Below are 17,813 nucleotides of genomic sequence, written 5' to 3' on the forward strand. Positions count from 1 at the left end.
TTTCATCCGTAACCGGTCTACCTGTAGAGGTCTAATTATACAAAAATGAGTTGTAGAGTTGTTTTGAAAAAGTGTGTTGTCAAAAGTAGCCAATGAAGTTGAAGCTTCTAAAGGAAGTTTTCTTTGAAAAAATAGTGCTCCGTACGTATGATAATAAGAGGAGTAATAACCTTTACAAATTTAAATTAAAAATCTTTAAATAAAAAAGCATTTACAGTAATAAATTGTTTTCATTCCACACCATCACATCACCAAAATTAAGCTTATAACTAGTCCGGTCCGGCCCGCACGATGCGGCGGGGGCTTTCGGCCGGCGTATTCATATTTAACGAAGTTTTATTTACAGAAGGGAAAACGGTCCATGTGTTATGCGTCGTTGTTGGTGTCGTCGTCTTTAGTGTTTTTAAAAATCTGTTCGATTCAAACGTAGTTAGTTTCTTTTGTTGATAAAATTATTTCGAGCATGACGGTGTTGGCGAAAAAATTTAACTCGCGTCGAGCAGGAAGATACGGGTTGTCGTTGTGTTTAGCGTTTTTTCAAAAGTGTCCGTTTCGAACGTAGTTAGTATCGTTATGTTCATAAAATTATTTCGAGTCTGGGCGTGTTGTCGGAAAAATTTAACTTGCGGCGAGCGGGAAGATACGGGCTTTCGTTGTGTTTAGCGTTTTTTAAAATGTGTCCGTTTCAAACGTAGTTAGTTTCGTTTTGTTCGTAAAAATATTTTGAGTTTAACGGAGTTCTTGGTGAAATTTAACTCGGAGCGAGGAGGAAGATAAAAGATGTCGTTCTATTTAGCGTTTTTTAAAAAGTGTCCGTTTCGAACGAGTTTTTTTCGTTTTGCTCATAAAATTAACGGTGTGCTCGTTAAAATTTAACTCGGAGCGAAGAGGAAGATACGGGCTGTCGAAGTGTTTGGGTGAAGGTTTTATTTTAATTACGAGAATTTACGTTTTAACCCCCTGAAGTTTGGTGTAATTTTTGTAAGTTGGTTATAGTTAAAGGGAAAAAATGAAAATTCCAAGTGTGAAAAGGGATCCAACTGTTGTCGTTTTGGCGTTGAGAAAACGGCCAAAAACTCCAACTTTTTTAGTATGTATAGGATTAATGACACTTCCATGTATGTAACCTGAAAGGTTAGGCAAGCAACCTAAGTGATGTCATCTTTTATCACTAAATTATATATAAGTTAGATATCAGGTACACAATGACAGAATTATGTTAGGGAAACTATTTTTTATAGCTGTCGTGCAATGTACGGACTCTTAATGTCTATGTATGAACTAGAATTTATCAAAGTTTTACTAATGTGTGTTGTTTACAAAAACATATTTTACTAATTCAACCACATAGCACATTTTGACACTTTTCCTATAATATCGTTATTTCATATATAAGTTTAAAAAACCAATAATGTTTGCGGATGAGTCCCCGTGCAACGCACGAGCTCATAAATCTATTTTTTTTTATAGATCCACATAATTTAAGTGTAGTTCCCAAAATACCCTTTGTAATTATTTAAAGTAATATACTCCACATCATTATTTTTTGTTTTTTCTCTTTCATCAAATCACAAAAGCCACATAACTCCTTTTTGACTTCAAAATGAAATGTCAAGCCATACACACAAAGTATCTCCATTGTTTTTGATAAAGGATTCCTTCTTCAAGTCTACAATAAAAAGCCTGATATGAATCAAATTCATTATCCTCTGTGTTTCTTGATCACATCACCCAACACCATTCTCTTTCTAATTCTCTTTCTAATAGCAAACAACTAGAAGACAATGTTCATCAATTATTGGAACGCTTTGTAAAAAAGTGCACAAAAACGTCATTAAGAGTAACTGAAAAACAGGTAAGAGCTGGGAAACATTTTAATTTTCTTTTTATTTTTGATTTGATCGCCTTGGGCCTAATCTAATACCTCTAATACTAGTAACTAGTCAAACACAGTAAAAGATAAATGAAAGAATTTTAATAGTTTACCTCATTCTACAATAATCACCAACGTCCAACTATAATCAAACTTCCTGTCTTGCAAAAGTGGTGTTTTTTTTTATGAAAGTTGAACGGAACAAGTTAAGTTTATTTTTAATCAGGAGGGTGGAGTTTATTACTTAAATGTGTTTAGCTAAAAAATTATACCAAAAGAACTAATCTATCCATCTAATGTAATATTACAATTTGAAAATACATTTAAATTTTTTTTTTTTTTGGAAACTGTAACACCAAGTAGTTGGAACTTTATGGGAACTGTATGTAACCTCTTGTATTCCATGACCCTTCATTTTCCCCTTCTGCATTTTTTTTTATAATCTAAATACACAAGAAACTTGTATATTGGTCACTTACCAGATTTTAACTGCTTCTGGACTATTGTTCGGTTTCTTGAAATCTAAGGGAAACAAAGAATTGGGTAGAAAGTCCATTCAACGTTGTTCAATGGAGTTATTTACCTTTGAGGAGAAACCAGAAAACAGGGTTCATAACTTGGTTAATGAGGTGTTTTCATGGTCTCTCAGTGACGTGCTTAATCGAAATTTGTACAATGAAAAGGTGTGCAAATGCTTTCTCATGTACTCACTTGTTACTATATTCAGAACATAATTTAATTTACTTGTTTGTTTAAATATATAGTATCAATACATATTGTACTCTTTATACTGTTTATGTTTGTAAGTACGTATAAACGGTTCCAACCTAAATAAATACTTACATGGTTTCGTGTCGGAAATCGTTAGTTTGCTCATTTACCTGTATATACTTGTTTTGTACATCGTTGCCACTATTGAAAAACTACCAAAATTTGAGCAGGTATCCGAGATACCAATGACATTTTCATCGGTAACAGAGTATAAAACATCATTTGTTTATCCTCTTTTCGAAGAGACACATGAGGACTTGCGCTCAAAAATACTAGGAGTCAAGCGTTGTCCTACTGCGGGGATTGTTCAAGTACGTAAGTCTCCAGGGTTGCCTCCGAAAGTTCTACATTACACGATCAAACTTCGTATACATCAGGGTTCATATGAACCTCAATGTGGAGATCTCATTGCTTTAACGGATGTAAAACCAAAGTTTGTTGATGATCTCGAGAGGCCAAATAAGTCTTACGTCATTGCTATAGTGCAAGGCGCGAAGACCGAGAGTTCCATTTATTTTGTATTGTCATCGAAACCACTTAATGAACAAGGAGTTGGAGTTATTCAGAATGATGTATTAAGCAATACCGCGCATACGGATTTAAAACACTTTGTTGTTTATCTTACAAACGTGACGACAAACATTCGAATATCGCAAGCTCTTTACCCGGAGAGGGAAGGTGACCAAAAAAGGATGCTTGAAAAGTTGATACAGATTGATTCTTTTGTAAGAATGTCGTGATGCATTATTACTTTTTAGAATGACAGCTATCACATTGTATAATACACACAGCGGAACTTGAACCCGGATATAGATGAGCCGGATGTAAAAATTTAATAAAATTTTCATTGTCAACATTGGTAAACACAAAAAAAAAAAAAAAACCTTATTTTTTAGTAAATTTTTTTTTGTGTAAAATTTTTTTTCCCTTTAAATCCTGGTGGGGCGGATACCCATTTGGGTATAACTATGTTCCGCCACTGATAATACATTAAAATGTTTTAACTACAACATAATCCTTTATTAATGGATTTTGCTAATGACAGCCTCAGAGCTGCCGTTAACATGTATTAGATCATTATACTTAGCGGTCACTATTCTTTTTAAATGACAGTTATCATATTATACAATACATTAAAGCGAGTTATCTAAGGCTGTCGTTAGCACAATCCGTTATTATATTCACCTACGATTTGTTTTTGATTATAGGATGAAGAAAGTTGTGTTGAATGCTCTATTGATAAAACTAGGGAATGGAGTTATTCGAATATAGAGGAAGCAATTAAAACTTTTAAGCTTGATAGTTCACAAGAAGCTGCTGTTTTAAGCGGCATTGATTCAAGATACTGTTCTCATCGGAATACGATAAAGCTAATATGGGGCCCACCAGGGACAGGAAAGACTAAAACTATTAGTTCGTTATTATATATGTTACTGAAGATGAATTGCAGAACTCTCACTTGTGCTCCTACAAATATTGCAGTTTTAGGAGTTACCAAAAGGGTAATGAGCTTAATGAGGGATAATATGTTACATGATACTTATGGTTTAGGAGATATACTTCTGTTTGGAAATGAAGAGAGAATGAAGATAAAAGATCAACATGATCTTTTGAACATATTCTTGAATCAACGTGTTAAGATTCTCGCTGGTAGTTTAGCTCCGCGTTCGGGGTGGCAAGCTAGAAGTGAGTCTTTGATTCGTTTCTTTAAGGATCCCGAGATTCAATATCAGTCGTACGTAACGGAAAAACAGAAATTTATTGAAGCACTGAAAAAGGAAAAATCAGACGAAAAGAGTGTTAAAGAAAATATCTCGACTTTTGAGCAATTTGTATTGGATCGTATTCGCTTAAATGGACATCGTCTTATATCTATTGTAAAAAATTTGTACACACATATTCCAACATCTTTCATTTCCGAAGAGATCGCGAAAGAAATGATTAGACTCATCAAATATCTTAAACTTTTTGAAGAATTACTTGTGCAAACCGTTGCTGATAATGTAGTTTTGAAAGAAGCTAAGGGTAAATATGACAGTTTCAATGCTGTTAGAACATCGATTCTTCAAATATTTGAAAATCTTCAAAATACACTTTGTATTCCCGAGTTCAAGGAAAATTATGAAATTAAGGCTTTTTGTATGACGAATGCTTGTTTAGTATTCTGTACAGCATCAAGCTCCATCAACTTGCATACGAGCAACACTAAACCGTTGGAATTTCTTGTGATCGATGAAGCTGCTCAGCTTAAAGAATGTGAATCTTTGATACCTTTTAGTCTCGAAGGTCTTCGACATGCTATTCTTGTAGGTGATGAAAGACAACTTCCAGCCATGGTTCAAAGCAAAGTATTAAACTTTTATATACTTACTATATTTAAATACTCGATATATTTTTAGCTATCTATAGCCACAGGTTGTCGTTAACTTTCATAAAAATATTGTACAATTCAATAACTGCCACTATAAAGTCAATATGTAACGTGTCATGTACTATTCATTTTTATGCACGTTAATGACTGTATGTTGTCTGTGGATGTCGTTAGAAAAATCCTTGAATATAATCTTTTCTATATAAACATTTGTGTGATTTCGTCACTTAATTATTTATGAATTTGTTTTGTGGTTTTAGACTAGTGCAGAGGCTGAATTTGGTAGGAGCTTATTTGAGAGGTTTGTATTACTAGGACATAAGAAGCATCTTCTTAATGTCCAATATAGGATGCATCCATCCATAAGCCGGTTCCCAAACAAGGAATTTTATAACAACCAAATCTTGGATGGTATGAATGTCAAGAACAACGCTTATGAAAAGCGTTTTCTTCAAGAAAATGTGTACGGATCGTACTCTTTCATTAATGTAACATCTGCCAAGGAAGATTTTGATAGGAATCAGAGCTTGAAAAATCTCACTGAAGTGGCCGTTGCTACTGAAATAATCGCTAGTCTCTTTAAAGGTATAGTGCTTGTCTATTGTTTCTATTTATTTATCTCCTTTTATATATATTTATTAAATATAAATTAATCATAATTTTATATTGTGATATATTTACAGAAGCCGTTGCAAGCAAACGAAAGGTAAGTGTTGGTTGCATATCACCCTACAAAGCACAGGTAACTGCAATACAGGAAAAGATTGGCGATAAGTACTCGAGTTACGAAAATTACTTCTCTGTAAACGTGCGTTCGGTTGATGGATTTCAAGGGAGTGAGGAAGATGTAATAATTATATCCACTGTAAGATGTAATGTGAAAGGGTCGATTGGTTTTCTTTCAAATCATCAGAGAACAAATGTGGCCTTAACTCGAGCAAGGTAACGACAAGCATACTTTTATAGTATTTTTTTACTCCCGTTTTTTTCTTGGTCATGTTTTTCAGTTGATTATTATACAGATTTTGCTTGTGGATTTTGGGGAATGGGTCGACTTTGTTAAAAAGCGGATCTATTTGGAAGCAATTAGTTCTTGATGCCAAGGATCGTGGCTGTTTCCACGATGCAAATGAAGACAAGAACTTGGCTGAAGCTACCATGGCTGCTTTGGTTGAATTTTGCCAACTTGATAGCTTATTCAGTAATGATTCTGTACTTTTTAGTGAAGCCAAATGGAAGGTATTTTGCATTTTTAGGCCTCAAGTTTTGCTCATCTCTTGAATTACACTCACTCTCTCTCAAAAAGAATGTCACATAGTAATTTCTGTTGGATTTAAGATAGGTTCGATAAATGTTAGTTTTGGGTAATTCAATTTATAATAAATAAATGACAGAGTAATAATTGAGGGAATATTTGAGATTTTTCTGATATTTACTAGTTATTTGTTGCTACTGAACAATTATTTTGGGATGGAAGGAGTAATATGTAGCACAAATAAAGAAAACGTTTATTTGGTTTATATGATAGGTGAAATTTAGTGACACCTTCATGGAGAGCATTGCAAGATACACCGAGATTGAAATTCGTAAAGAAGTGGTTAGTCTTGTGGGTAAGCTTTCACGTGGCTGGCGAAAAGATGATGACGATAAAGTGCAACTAGAAGGAACATGTATGTACCTAGATGAGTACAATGTTACGCAAAACTTGCGATTGATTTGGACCGTTGATGTTGTTGCAGAAGATTCACTTTGCATCCAGGTGCTAAAGATGTGGGATATTTTGCTTCCCAATAAGGTTCAAGAACTTGCAAAGATATTAACTGACAAGGTGTATGGTAATTATACCGTAAATATGATAAATCGCTGCAAGGAAAAACAAGTTGATGGGTACATTTGATTTTCAATACTTTTTATTAATTATGTTTTATTATCCAAAGTTATGAATTATCTGAAATTGTAAACAGGAATGTGACACTCCCAGTTTCTTGGCCCTTGAATTCGGACACTGATGACAGTTGGATATTGGCTAAGCAATTTGCTGCATTGAGCTTGAAGAACGAGCGTGCATCATCATCAAGATCTTCAAGTGGGCGGTGAGTTGTGGTGTATACTTATGAATCATGATGATGAGTTATTAATAAATTTATTGTATGTTGCGAAAGTAAATATATTGTGCTTGTTTTGTTAGGAGGTTTGGTAATAGGAATTCCAACAGGTATGGTGATTCAAGATCTCGTGGAAGAGGAAGTAGGTGGTGAAGAAACCTATTGAAGAACTCTAGCGTTATGTATCTTAATTAAGAATATGAATTATGTTTGTTGTTTTGTTATGCACCATTATGAAACACAAGGATTAAAAGACTGTAACGTTGCAGATCATACTGTTTACTACATTCCGGCTCTTTTAGACGTGTGGAAAAATCCTTTTAGACGTGTTTAATAACACGTCTACATGTGACAGCTCCAATTGAGGGTACTCATATAGTGCTGTTCAAGGAACCGCTCTAAAAACTAATAATTAGACGTGTTGTCAAATCGTTAGAATAGGCTGTTCCGTTATGTCTTCCGTTATCTTCAATTAGACGTGTTCCGTTAGTTTCAATTAGACGTGTTCCGTTAGTTGCAATTAAACGTGTTCCTGTATATTCCGTTAGTCGGTATTAGACGTGTTCATCTAGATGCAATTAGACGTGTTCATCTTGTTGCAATTAGACGTGTTCATGTAGTTGCAATCAGACGTGTTCATCTATTTGCAATTAGATGTGTTCCGGGATATTTTTATAAACCCGACAAAAATTTTAAAATATTTAAAATTTTAAATTTTTGAAAATTTAAAAATTAAATATTTCAAATTGCCGCCAAATATAACAGACTTCTGCAAGTAGACGTGTTGTATTATAACAGAAATTTAAAAAGCAATTAAACGTGTTGAATTGGTTGTGCTAATGGACGTGTTGAATTGCATAACTGGTAAATGCTGGTAAATGTAATAGATCAACAAGAATAAAACAATAATTAATTTTATTAATAAAGAAAACACAAATATACATATAAATTATCTTCATAACATTTACAAATGAAAAAAGTCATAAATCAAAATTTTCTAGTTATTACAAATGAAAAAAGCTGCCTACAATTTATTTTTATATACTCCATTTCAAAGCAAAGCATCCTCCAAAGCATCCTCTAGCTCAAAAAATCCACATGCTCTTCAAAAAATCCCTTGATTTGGTTTACCTGTTTTGAAAGAAAAGTAATTTGAACATGCATGAATATATGGACTTTAACAATAATACCAAATCTCCAAAACAGTTGACACGCAATATCATATCACATAAAGGTTACACATACCAGACATCAAAAAGGAGACCACAAATGCCATTTTTCCATAATATTGTCGAGATCGATTGTAGATAAATAACGTTCGTCCCATGAAAGCTGTAAATTTTAAATAGGTATATAAATATAGGTATATACATATACATATAAAATATAAGCTTTTTGTAACATATACCTAAAGATAAAATTTAATAATTCATAACTGAAAATACTTACTTCGTCAATATTAATAACTTCCTTTTTCATACGACTGCTTACGATCGAATGCATCCAAGTGAGCACATAATATCCACACTGTGACGACCCGGAAATTTCTGACCAAATTTAGACTTAATCTTTATATGTTTTCGACACGATAAGCAAAGTCTGTAATATTGATTCTCAAAATTTTTGAACTAATATTATATATTCAGTTAACCTTTGACTATTGACCAACGATTCACGAACATCTATTGTAGATATATATATATATATATATATATATATATATATATATATATATATATATATATATATATATATATATATATATATATATATATATATATATATATATACAATAAGTTGAAATATTAATTATTAAAATTAATTATAAATAACTTGCAATGTGTATTTAAAAACTGATTTATGTATATTAAATAAAGATATATACATATATATAATTTCAAGTTATTTAGTAAACGATAGTAACATTCGTTTATTGATTCGATTGATATTTAGATAAGTTAACTAAAACGTTTAAGATGAACAAGTAAAACACTAATTTGCTACAGTATTTTCGAATTGCTACAGTACCCGAAAAGCTACAGTTTTTTCGAAAACCACTATTTGCTACAGTAAAAATCATTTTACTACAGTAAAACACTATTTCAAAATGAAAAAATGTATGTATATTTTACAAATGTTATAAAATATAATATTAACTTGGTCATAAAACTTTTTGATTTAAAACAATATTATTAAATATACTTTGATAAATAACGAGAAAATGATTTAAAGAAGCAAATGACCAAAACACTCGAAAGTTCAAGATACACTTTAAGTAATATTTTAAGACTATATTTTGACAAAGGTACGAATCACGAAACGTAAAGTACAAGTTTTCTAAGCGTACAAAAGGACGTTCGAAAAACCGGAATCGGGACATAAGTCGAACGTAAACGTACAAGACATCGGAACCAAAATTACAAGTTAACTAGGCACGAGAATATAATATAATATATAATTAATTAATATATATTATATATTTATTTAATTATGTCGACAAGCAGAACAACAAAATAATGTGAGCTGTAAGAGGAGGCCATGCGATCGCATGGCCAAAGGCCTTCAAACCCATGAGATCGCATGGGATGGCTGGACAGGCAAGGTCTATAAATATCGAACGATTTCAGTTGCACACACACACACATCTCATCGGAACCAAAATTTCAAGTTAACTAGGCACGAGAATATAATATAATATATAATTAATTAATATAAATTATATATTTATTTAATTATGTTGACAAGCAAAACAACAAAATAATGTGAGCTGTAAGGGGAGGCCATTCGATCGCATGGCCAAAGGCCTTCAAACCCATGCGATCGCATGGGATGGCTGGACAGGCAAGGTCTATAAATATCGAACGATTTCAGTTGCACACACACACATCTCATCTATCTATCTCCCTCTGTATACATATATATATTTATATTATTATTATTATTATTATTATTATTATTATTATTATTATTATTATTATTATTATTATTATTATTATAATTAAAATTAAAATTAAAATTATTATTAATCTTATAGTTAGGAATATTATTATTATTAGTATTATACATAAAATACTATGACGAAGTTCTGCTCAAATGATTTCAAATCGAGTTTTCAAATAAGTCAAAGCTAAGGAAATTATGGGTTATAGCTATGGAGGTTATGGGTAATGTTCATGGGTATGGTTCGCAAGTCAAACTTAGTGTTTATCATCTCCGTTGCGTCTATGTACTTTCCTACAATATTGAATCACAATATTGATATGTGAGCATGCATATCTTATCTTTTATATATTAATAGTGTATCCATGTCTAGTGCTCGAGTATATATGTTTATGCACACTTGTATGCTTTAATTTTGTCGTTAGATAGTTTATGATGAATCACGAATTTGATACATATGTTATTGATATAAGGTATATGATATGCATGTCATTGGAAAGCTGTCGAAAAATTAATAACTTTTCATTTAGAAATCGTGTGTTTTCGAGGAACGGGTTAAAAGTTATGGTCAATTGAATTATGATTAACATTAATTGGAATTGCTTTTCAATCTGCAATTGATATTTAAACAACTTTTTTATAAGATTGATAAATTGGATTTTCAAATATTATTAATCGAGTAAATGAATTTCTATATAAGGCACGTCTCGTCTTGTTGAACAATTGTCAAAGTTGACTGTCTTATCATGTTTTAAAGATTTATAAACACTATAATCTAATTTTACAAGTATTGGAAATTATGTGAAATAATAAAATATTTCCGATTGCCATGATAATTCAAATATAATATAGCTCCTGAAATAAATAATATTTTGAGTTTGATAAACTATAAATTCGTTCAATTATCAAGACTTATACTATGTTAATAAACATGCATAGATTTAAAGATCATATTGGGTCAGGTTGACTTTTGAGATGACTTTTGTTAACTTTTGCATGTCGGTCTCGAGCATTAGGATTGTGATACACTATGACCTGACCTAGCTTTTTAGACAGGTATTGACCAACATATGTTCTCTAGGTTGAGATCTACGGTTATTTTGCATTCCGAGTTTCGGTCACATTTCGGTGAATGACCTTATGTGCTGCTAAGGTGAGTTTTCATAGCTCCCTTTTTAATTGCTTTTGCAATCTATATTTTTGGGCAAAGAATACATGCACTTTATTTTAAACGCAATGGACACAAGTACATACTAAATTCAACACTGAGTTTGAACCAAAAATCCCTTAGCATTTGTAACTAGTAACTGCCAGTTATAAGAACTGGTGGGCGCGAGTAGTTGTATATGGATCCATAGGGCTTGACATCCCCGTCTATTCCAGGTATAGAAACCCTAGCCTGAACTATAAAACAGACGTATGCTATTTGAGTTTAGTACACGCTGGTTTGCGTGTATTGTACATGTTGGTTGCATGTATATTAAAACAGGGGTACTTATTATAACGTTAAAGTTTAGTTAACAGGGTGCTCAATTTCGTAGAATCTTTTGATAAACGTTTCGGATGAAACAACTGAAATCTTGTGGTCCACCTTTATATACAGAAAATATGTGCAACATTAAACCTATGAACTCACCAACCTTTGTGTTGATACTTTAAAGCATGTTTATTCTCAGGTTCCTAGAAGTCTTCCGCTGTTTGCTTATATGATATACAAGCTATGTGCATGGAGTCATACATGCGTTATTCGAGAAAACTTTGCATTCACAAAATCATCACCATGTATCTTATTTGACTGCATTGTCAACGGATGAATTATTGTAAACTATTATTTACAGTGATTGTCTATATGTAGAAATCATCAGATATCGAAAACCTTGGAATTAGATATTCATTTATGGTGTGCCTTTTCAAAAGAATGCAATGTTTACAAAACGTATTATGTAGAGGTCAAAACCTCACTATGAAATCAATGAATGATGTATTCGTCCAAATGGATTTGGACGGGTCATCACAGTTGGCATCAGAGCTTGAGGTCATAGGGAACTAGAATTTGCATTAGTGTGTTTAACTGGTAATTGTTAGAATGCATTAGTGAGTCCGGACTATGACCGTATCTGTTTTTACCAAGTTTTGCTTATCATTTCTTGTCAGAAATTACATACTTATCATTTTTAGACTAGACACGTCTTACTGCAATTATTGCATAAATGGAAGTATAGACAAATCATATCTCATCATATTTATATCAATAGACTTTGTCTGACGCTTTTCCTAAATTTCCTCTGTAAATTACGAAATCTTTTTGCTATATATACGCATTCAAGGAGACGAAGATATCATTCAGTATTCAACACCCATCTTATATCGAAAACCCTTTATCCGTTCATATAATATGGATTTCTCACTTAATTCCTCGAACTCCTCGAGCTCCAATGGCAGCGTAACCAGAATGAACCAACCAATTAGTCATCATCTATTCTGGATGAATTGGGGATGGTTTCGTAGCTTACTTAATCATTGGAGACAAGAAGAAGGTGATCCCTTCCATCCACCACATTCCCCTCTTGGGGAAGAACCTGAAGCACTTACCGGCGAACCTGTTCGTAATACCATTTCTCTCTCATTTCCGGAGTATCTCTTCATGATTATATACTATCTCAAATTCTAGATCTTATTCATCCGCTCGTCCGAACCGACAATCACCCCGGTGTAATAGAAGAAGTTAACGAGCTTCGCGCTCGAGTAGTGGCTTTGGAGAATATGGTACAAAGGTTACAAGCACCAGCAGCATCACCGGCATCAACAGTACCACCATCATCAACACCAACAGTACCATTACCACCATCAACAACATCCACATCCCATGATTCAACATCACAAGATGTTCCACGAGCATCAACGTCATACACACCATAGATACCAAGGAGTACCAACAACAATAACCGATGAAGTATTGATTCATAACTTCATTGGAGAAATATTCTACGGCGATTATGTAATATCTAAAGTTTTAGAGATTATATATTCTAGTCCTAATCTAAAACCGGATGAGATTAATATTATGTTAACTCATTAAATCCATGATTACATCTAAAGAAAATATATATGTAGGTATATTTTCATAAAGATTGTAATTAAAAATTCTTTTGTACAAACTGTTGATGGTGAGAATATTTTAACGGGTAGGTAATACCCGAGAGATATATAAATTCACAATTAATATGTTACATTCTTCGATCCTGATTCAACAAATCATCAACTATACTCACTACTTTCACAACGAGATATATTCTTTCATAGAAATCAAAACAACCATACTCATTCAAATTCAATTACATATTCTAATTTTAACATATCAGAATCCAAGTCGAGATATAACCGATATCATCACTCTTAGATTCCTATATCTTTCAAAGCTATACTTTGACTTCAAAACTGTGCTAGAACATCACTCCTATTCATAAAACCCAGAAAAATATTTGTATCATTCAAAATTCTAGTACATCATATATCTTGACAATTACAATCTTCATTCAAATCCTTCGAACTCTTGAAAACACCTCGGATTGATAACCGACGATTCGGTTATGATAACTTTGAATACTGATGAAGCAGCAAAACTGTAAATGGTCTTAATGGCCAAAAATTTGATAATAAAGAGTGGTGTGTTGAAAAAGCTCAGATTTGGAATTGAAAAATGGATTAAGCAAACTATGAAGGAGACTATTGACAATTCACAAAGACTAAACTACCTTCAAAGAATCCAAATGATTCAGTATCTGCTGAAGTCATTAACGAATACCTTGCTTCTGACTCTAAATCTTTACGGACAAATCTTCTTTATTGTCTTTTGATATTAGAAATTCTAAGATATCATCATATCTTTCATTATAAATATCCTCGATATTTCTGAAGATATTTTCATAACTATTCTTATCTAAAATCATTTATCTCCTCGCATTATCTGCATTACATCATAAAGGAAACTGTTTAGTTTCTATATTCTGTAAATCTTCGAGTTTAAATTATGAATATTTTTGAAGCAGTGTTGGGAACTGAAGCATGAGTTAGTATAATATAATGACACTTGATCAACGTGATTATATTACAGTAAGTCATGCTGAGTTTCTAATGGAATGTGATGATTCACAGACCATAACGTCATCATGTGCCATGTTACACGATTCTTACATTCTATCTAATATATAAACATATCAAGAACATAATTTCTTGATAGTTCTATCTTTTCTCTTGAATTCTGGTAATTTAACCAATCAAGATCATACTATTACAATCTCTCTCTTAGAACATTAGTCATGTTCATTCGAAACTCCATACCTACGAATTCTGAACTATTACTTGCGAAGAGAAAACAAAAGCATGAAGCTCTGAAATAGAAATGGGAGTATAAATCGTAGAAAATAGGAGAGAGTATTAACTGTGGATGTCAATGATTATAGAAAGACAGAAGCAGAAACATCGAAATATAAGGGAAGATATAAAACACAACAACAACCCAGAAATTTACAAACCGTATATATCGATGCATATAGCAATATAAAGACAGGAGAGAACTAAAAAACACTATAAAACCAAGAGTATAGTAGAAGTAAATAGATTCTTCAGGCGGGAGATAAAAAAGAAGAATGACAGATATGAAAGTTAGGAGTATATCAAGAAGCAGAACTGGATGGAGCATATTGACGAATGCTTTAAAATATGAATTGAGGGAGAAAGAATATAAGGTATGAGCTGTGGAAAATAAGGAAATGAAGAGGGTAGATTTATAGTGAAATATCCGACAGAGCAATCAAAACAGATTATCGCATTTAACCAAAGAAGATCATATCTCCTTAACAACTGAAGAATCAAATCTTATTACGAAGATTTTCCTCTAAATCCCTTGAAATCCGAAAATCCACCGTGACTACGTCCAAAGTTAAATCTCTATCTCAACCTTTTGTGACAGCTTCACTCGTACGCTTCACATACTCGAATCGTTTTATGTATATTAGTCAATAATGATAAAACTCTATTTATCCACTCATATTCATCATAAAAACATTTTTATTGTTAGCCATGACGACCTCACTCAAATTTCGGGACGAAATTTATTTAACGGGTAGGTACTGTGACGACCCGAAAATTTCTGACCAAATTTAAACTTAATCTTTATATGTTTCCGACACGATAAGCAAAGTCAGTAATATTGATTCTCAAAATTTTTGAACTAATGTTATATATTCAATTAACCTTTGACTATTGACCAACGATTCACGAATATCTATTTGTAAATAGGTATATATATAAATATATATATATATACAATAAGTTGGAATATTAATTATTAAAATTAATTATAAATAACTTGCAATGTGTATTTAAAAACTGATTTAAGTATATTAAATAAAGATATATACATATATATAATTTCAAGTTATTTAGTAAACGATAGTAACATTCATTTATTGATTCGATTGATATTTAGATAAGTTAACTAAAACGTTTAAGATGAACAAGTAAAACACTAATTTGCTACAGTATTTTCGAATTACTACAGTACCCGAAATGCTACAGTGTTTTCGAAAACCACTATTTGCTACAGTAAAAATCATTTTACTACAGTAAAACACTAATTCAAAATGAAAATATATGTATATTTTACAAATGTTATAAAATATAATATTAACTTGGTCATAAAATGTTTTGATTTAAAATAATATTATTAAATATACTTTGATAAATAACGAGAAAATGATTTAAAGAAGCAAATGACCAAAACACTCGAAAGTTCAAGATACACTTTGAGTAATATAGTTTATTGATAATTTAAGACAATATTTTGACAAAGGTACGAATCAAGAAACGTAAAGTACAAGTTTTCTAAGCGTACGAAAGGACGTTCGAAAAATTGGAACCGGGACATAAGTCGAACGTAAACGTACAAGACATCGGAACCAAAATTACAAGTTAACTAGGCACGATAATATAATGTAGAGACCCGTCCTAATCCATCCGGACGAAGTCCATATCGATTATAAACGATTCGCAATAGTTGATTACATCGCGAGGTACTTGACCTCTATATGATACATTTTACAAACATTGCATTCATTTTTGAAAAGTCAATCTTTCATTACATCAAAAGTTGACGGCATGCATACCATTTCATAATATATCTAACTATAATTGACTTAATAATAATCTTGATGAACTCAACGATTCGAATGCAATGTCCTTGGAAATAAGTCATGAATGACTCCAAGTAATATCTCTAAGATGAGCAAATGCACATCGGAAGATTTCTTTCATACCTGAGAATAAACATGCTTTAAAGTGTCAACCAAAAGGTTGGTGAGTTCATTAGTTTAACATAAATATTCATTTTTATCATTTTTAATAGACCACAAGAATTTCATTTCCAGTTCTCATAAATATACGTCCCATGCATAGAGAAAAAAATATCATTCATATGGTGAACACCTGGTAACTGACATTAACAAGATGCATATAAGAATATCCCCTATCATTCCGGGAAATCCTTCGGACATGATAAAAACAACATCGAAGTACTAAAGCATCCGGTACTTTGGATGGGGTTCGTTAGGCCAAATATATCTATCTTTAGGATTCGCGTCAATTAGTAGATCGGTTTACTAATTCTTAGGTTACCAAGCAAAAGGGGCATATTCGGCTTCGATCATTCAACCATATAATGTAGTTTTAATTACTTGTGTCTATTTCGTAAAACATTTATAAAAGCACATGTATTCTCAGTCCCAAAAATATATATTGCAAAAGCATTTAAAAAGGTAGTAATGAAACTCACAATACTGTATTTTGTAGTAAAAATACATATGACGTCATTGAACAAGTGTAGGGTTGGCCTCGGATTCACGAACCTATATCATTTATATATATATATATATATATATATATATATATATATATATATATATATATATATATATATATATATATATATATATATATATATATATATATATATATATATATATATATATATATATTAAAACATATGTTCGTACTTGAAAAGTTTATATATATTATTATTACTAATATACTTGTTATGTTACTTAGATAAATTTAATTATTTATATATACTGACATTTATCATTCATTATAAAATTTTATTTTTAGGTTTATATATATATATATATATATATATATATATATATATATATATATATATATATATATATATATGATAAGATTTATATTTTAATATCTTTTATATACAGATTAATTAATATCATTTTAATAATAAGAATATAGTGATATGTAATATTAATATTATTGTAATGTATTTTTATATATAAATATTTAATTGTAATTATACTGATAATGATAAAAATGATAATAATAATCATGGTAATAGTAATAGTAATAATGATAATAATACATGTGTTAATAATAATCAGTTTTATCGTGAGGTTCATGTTAAATTTTCTAATTTCTTAACTACGGTTCTTATACTTTAATTTCATGATCATTTTCATAATTTTTACCATTTTAACTTTTATTAAAATTTTATACTATAAATGTTATTAGTATGTTCCAAATCATGTTAATAATAATACTATTAGTAATAATATTAGTAATGATAATACTAAAATTCTTAAACAATAATACTAGTAACACAAATGAAAATGATAATTTTTGATAATAGTAATTCGAATAATGTTATTAGTAATGATAGTAATATTATTAACAACGATATAATAATAAT

The 17,813-nt window shown here is 31.3% G+C and overlaps 1 protein-coding gene across 1 annotated transcript; it reads left to right on the forward strand.

Annotated features, from left to right (window-relative positions):
• The first annotated feature begins 1,775 nt into the window (after positions 1 to 1,775).
• Positions 1,776 to 7,480, forward strand: LOC139862408 (DNA polymerase alpha-associated DNA helicase A-like). The gene is made up of 10 exons (XM_071851009.1): positions 1,776 to 1,855; positions 2,356 to 2,556; positions 2,815 to 3,369; positions 3,853 to 4,992; positions 5,276 to 5,600; positions 5,699 to 5,957; positions 6,038 to 6,254; positions 6,544 to 6,902; positions 6,980 to 7,108; positions 7,204 to 7,480. Exons 2-10 carry the CDS (start codon positions 2,443 to 2,445, stop codon positions 7,271 to 7,273), a joined length of 3,168 nt encoding a protein of 1,055 aa, XP_071707110.1. The 5' UTR covers positions 1,776 to 1,855; positions 2,356 to 2,442; the 3' UTR covers positions 7,274 to 7,480.
• Positions 7,481 to 17,813: the final 10,333 nt, after the last annotated feature.

Source organism: Rutidosis leptorrhynchoides, chromosome 8 (genome assembly GCF_046630445.1).
Source record: "Rutidosis leptorrhynchoides isolate AG116_Rl617_1_P2 chromosome 8, CSIRO_AGI_Rlap_v1, whole genome shotgun sequence".
Classification (NCBI taxonomy): domain Eukaryota; kingdom Viridiplantae; phylum Streptophyta; class Magnoliopsida; order Asterales; family Asteraceae; genus Rutidosis; species Rutidosis leptorrhynchoides.

Excerpts from the sequence above, each read along its gene's own strand:
- LOC139862408 (XM_071851009.1), top strand. The coding sequence starts at position 2,443 with ATGGAGTTATTTACCTTTGAGGAGAAACCAGAAAACAGGGTTCATAAC. Across the intron at positions 5,958-6,037 it reads GTGGCCTTAACTCGAGCAAG|ATTTTGCTTGTGGATTTTGG; the intron begins GTAACGACAAGC and ends ATTATTATACAG. Across the intron at positions 7,109-7,203 it reads TCAAGATCTTCAAGTGGGCG|GAGGTTTGGTAATAGGAATT; the intron begins GTGAGTTGTGGT and ends TTGTTTTGTTAG.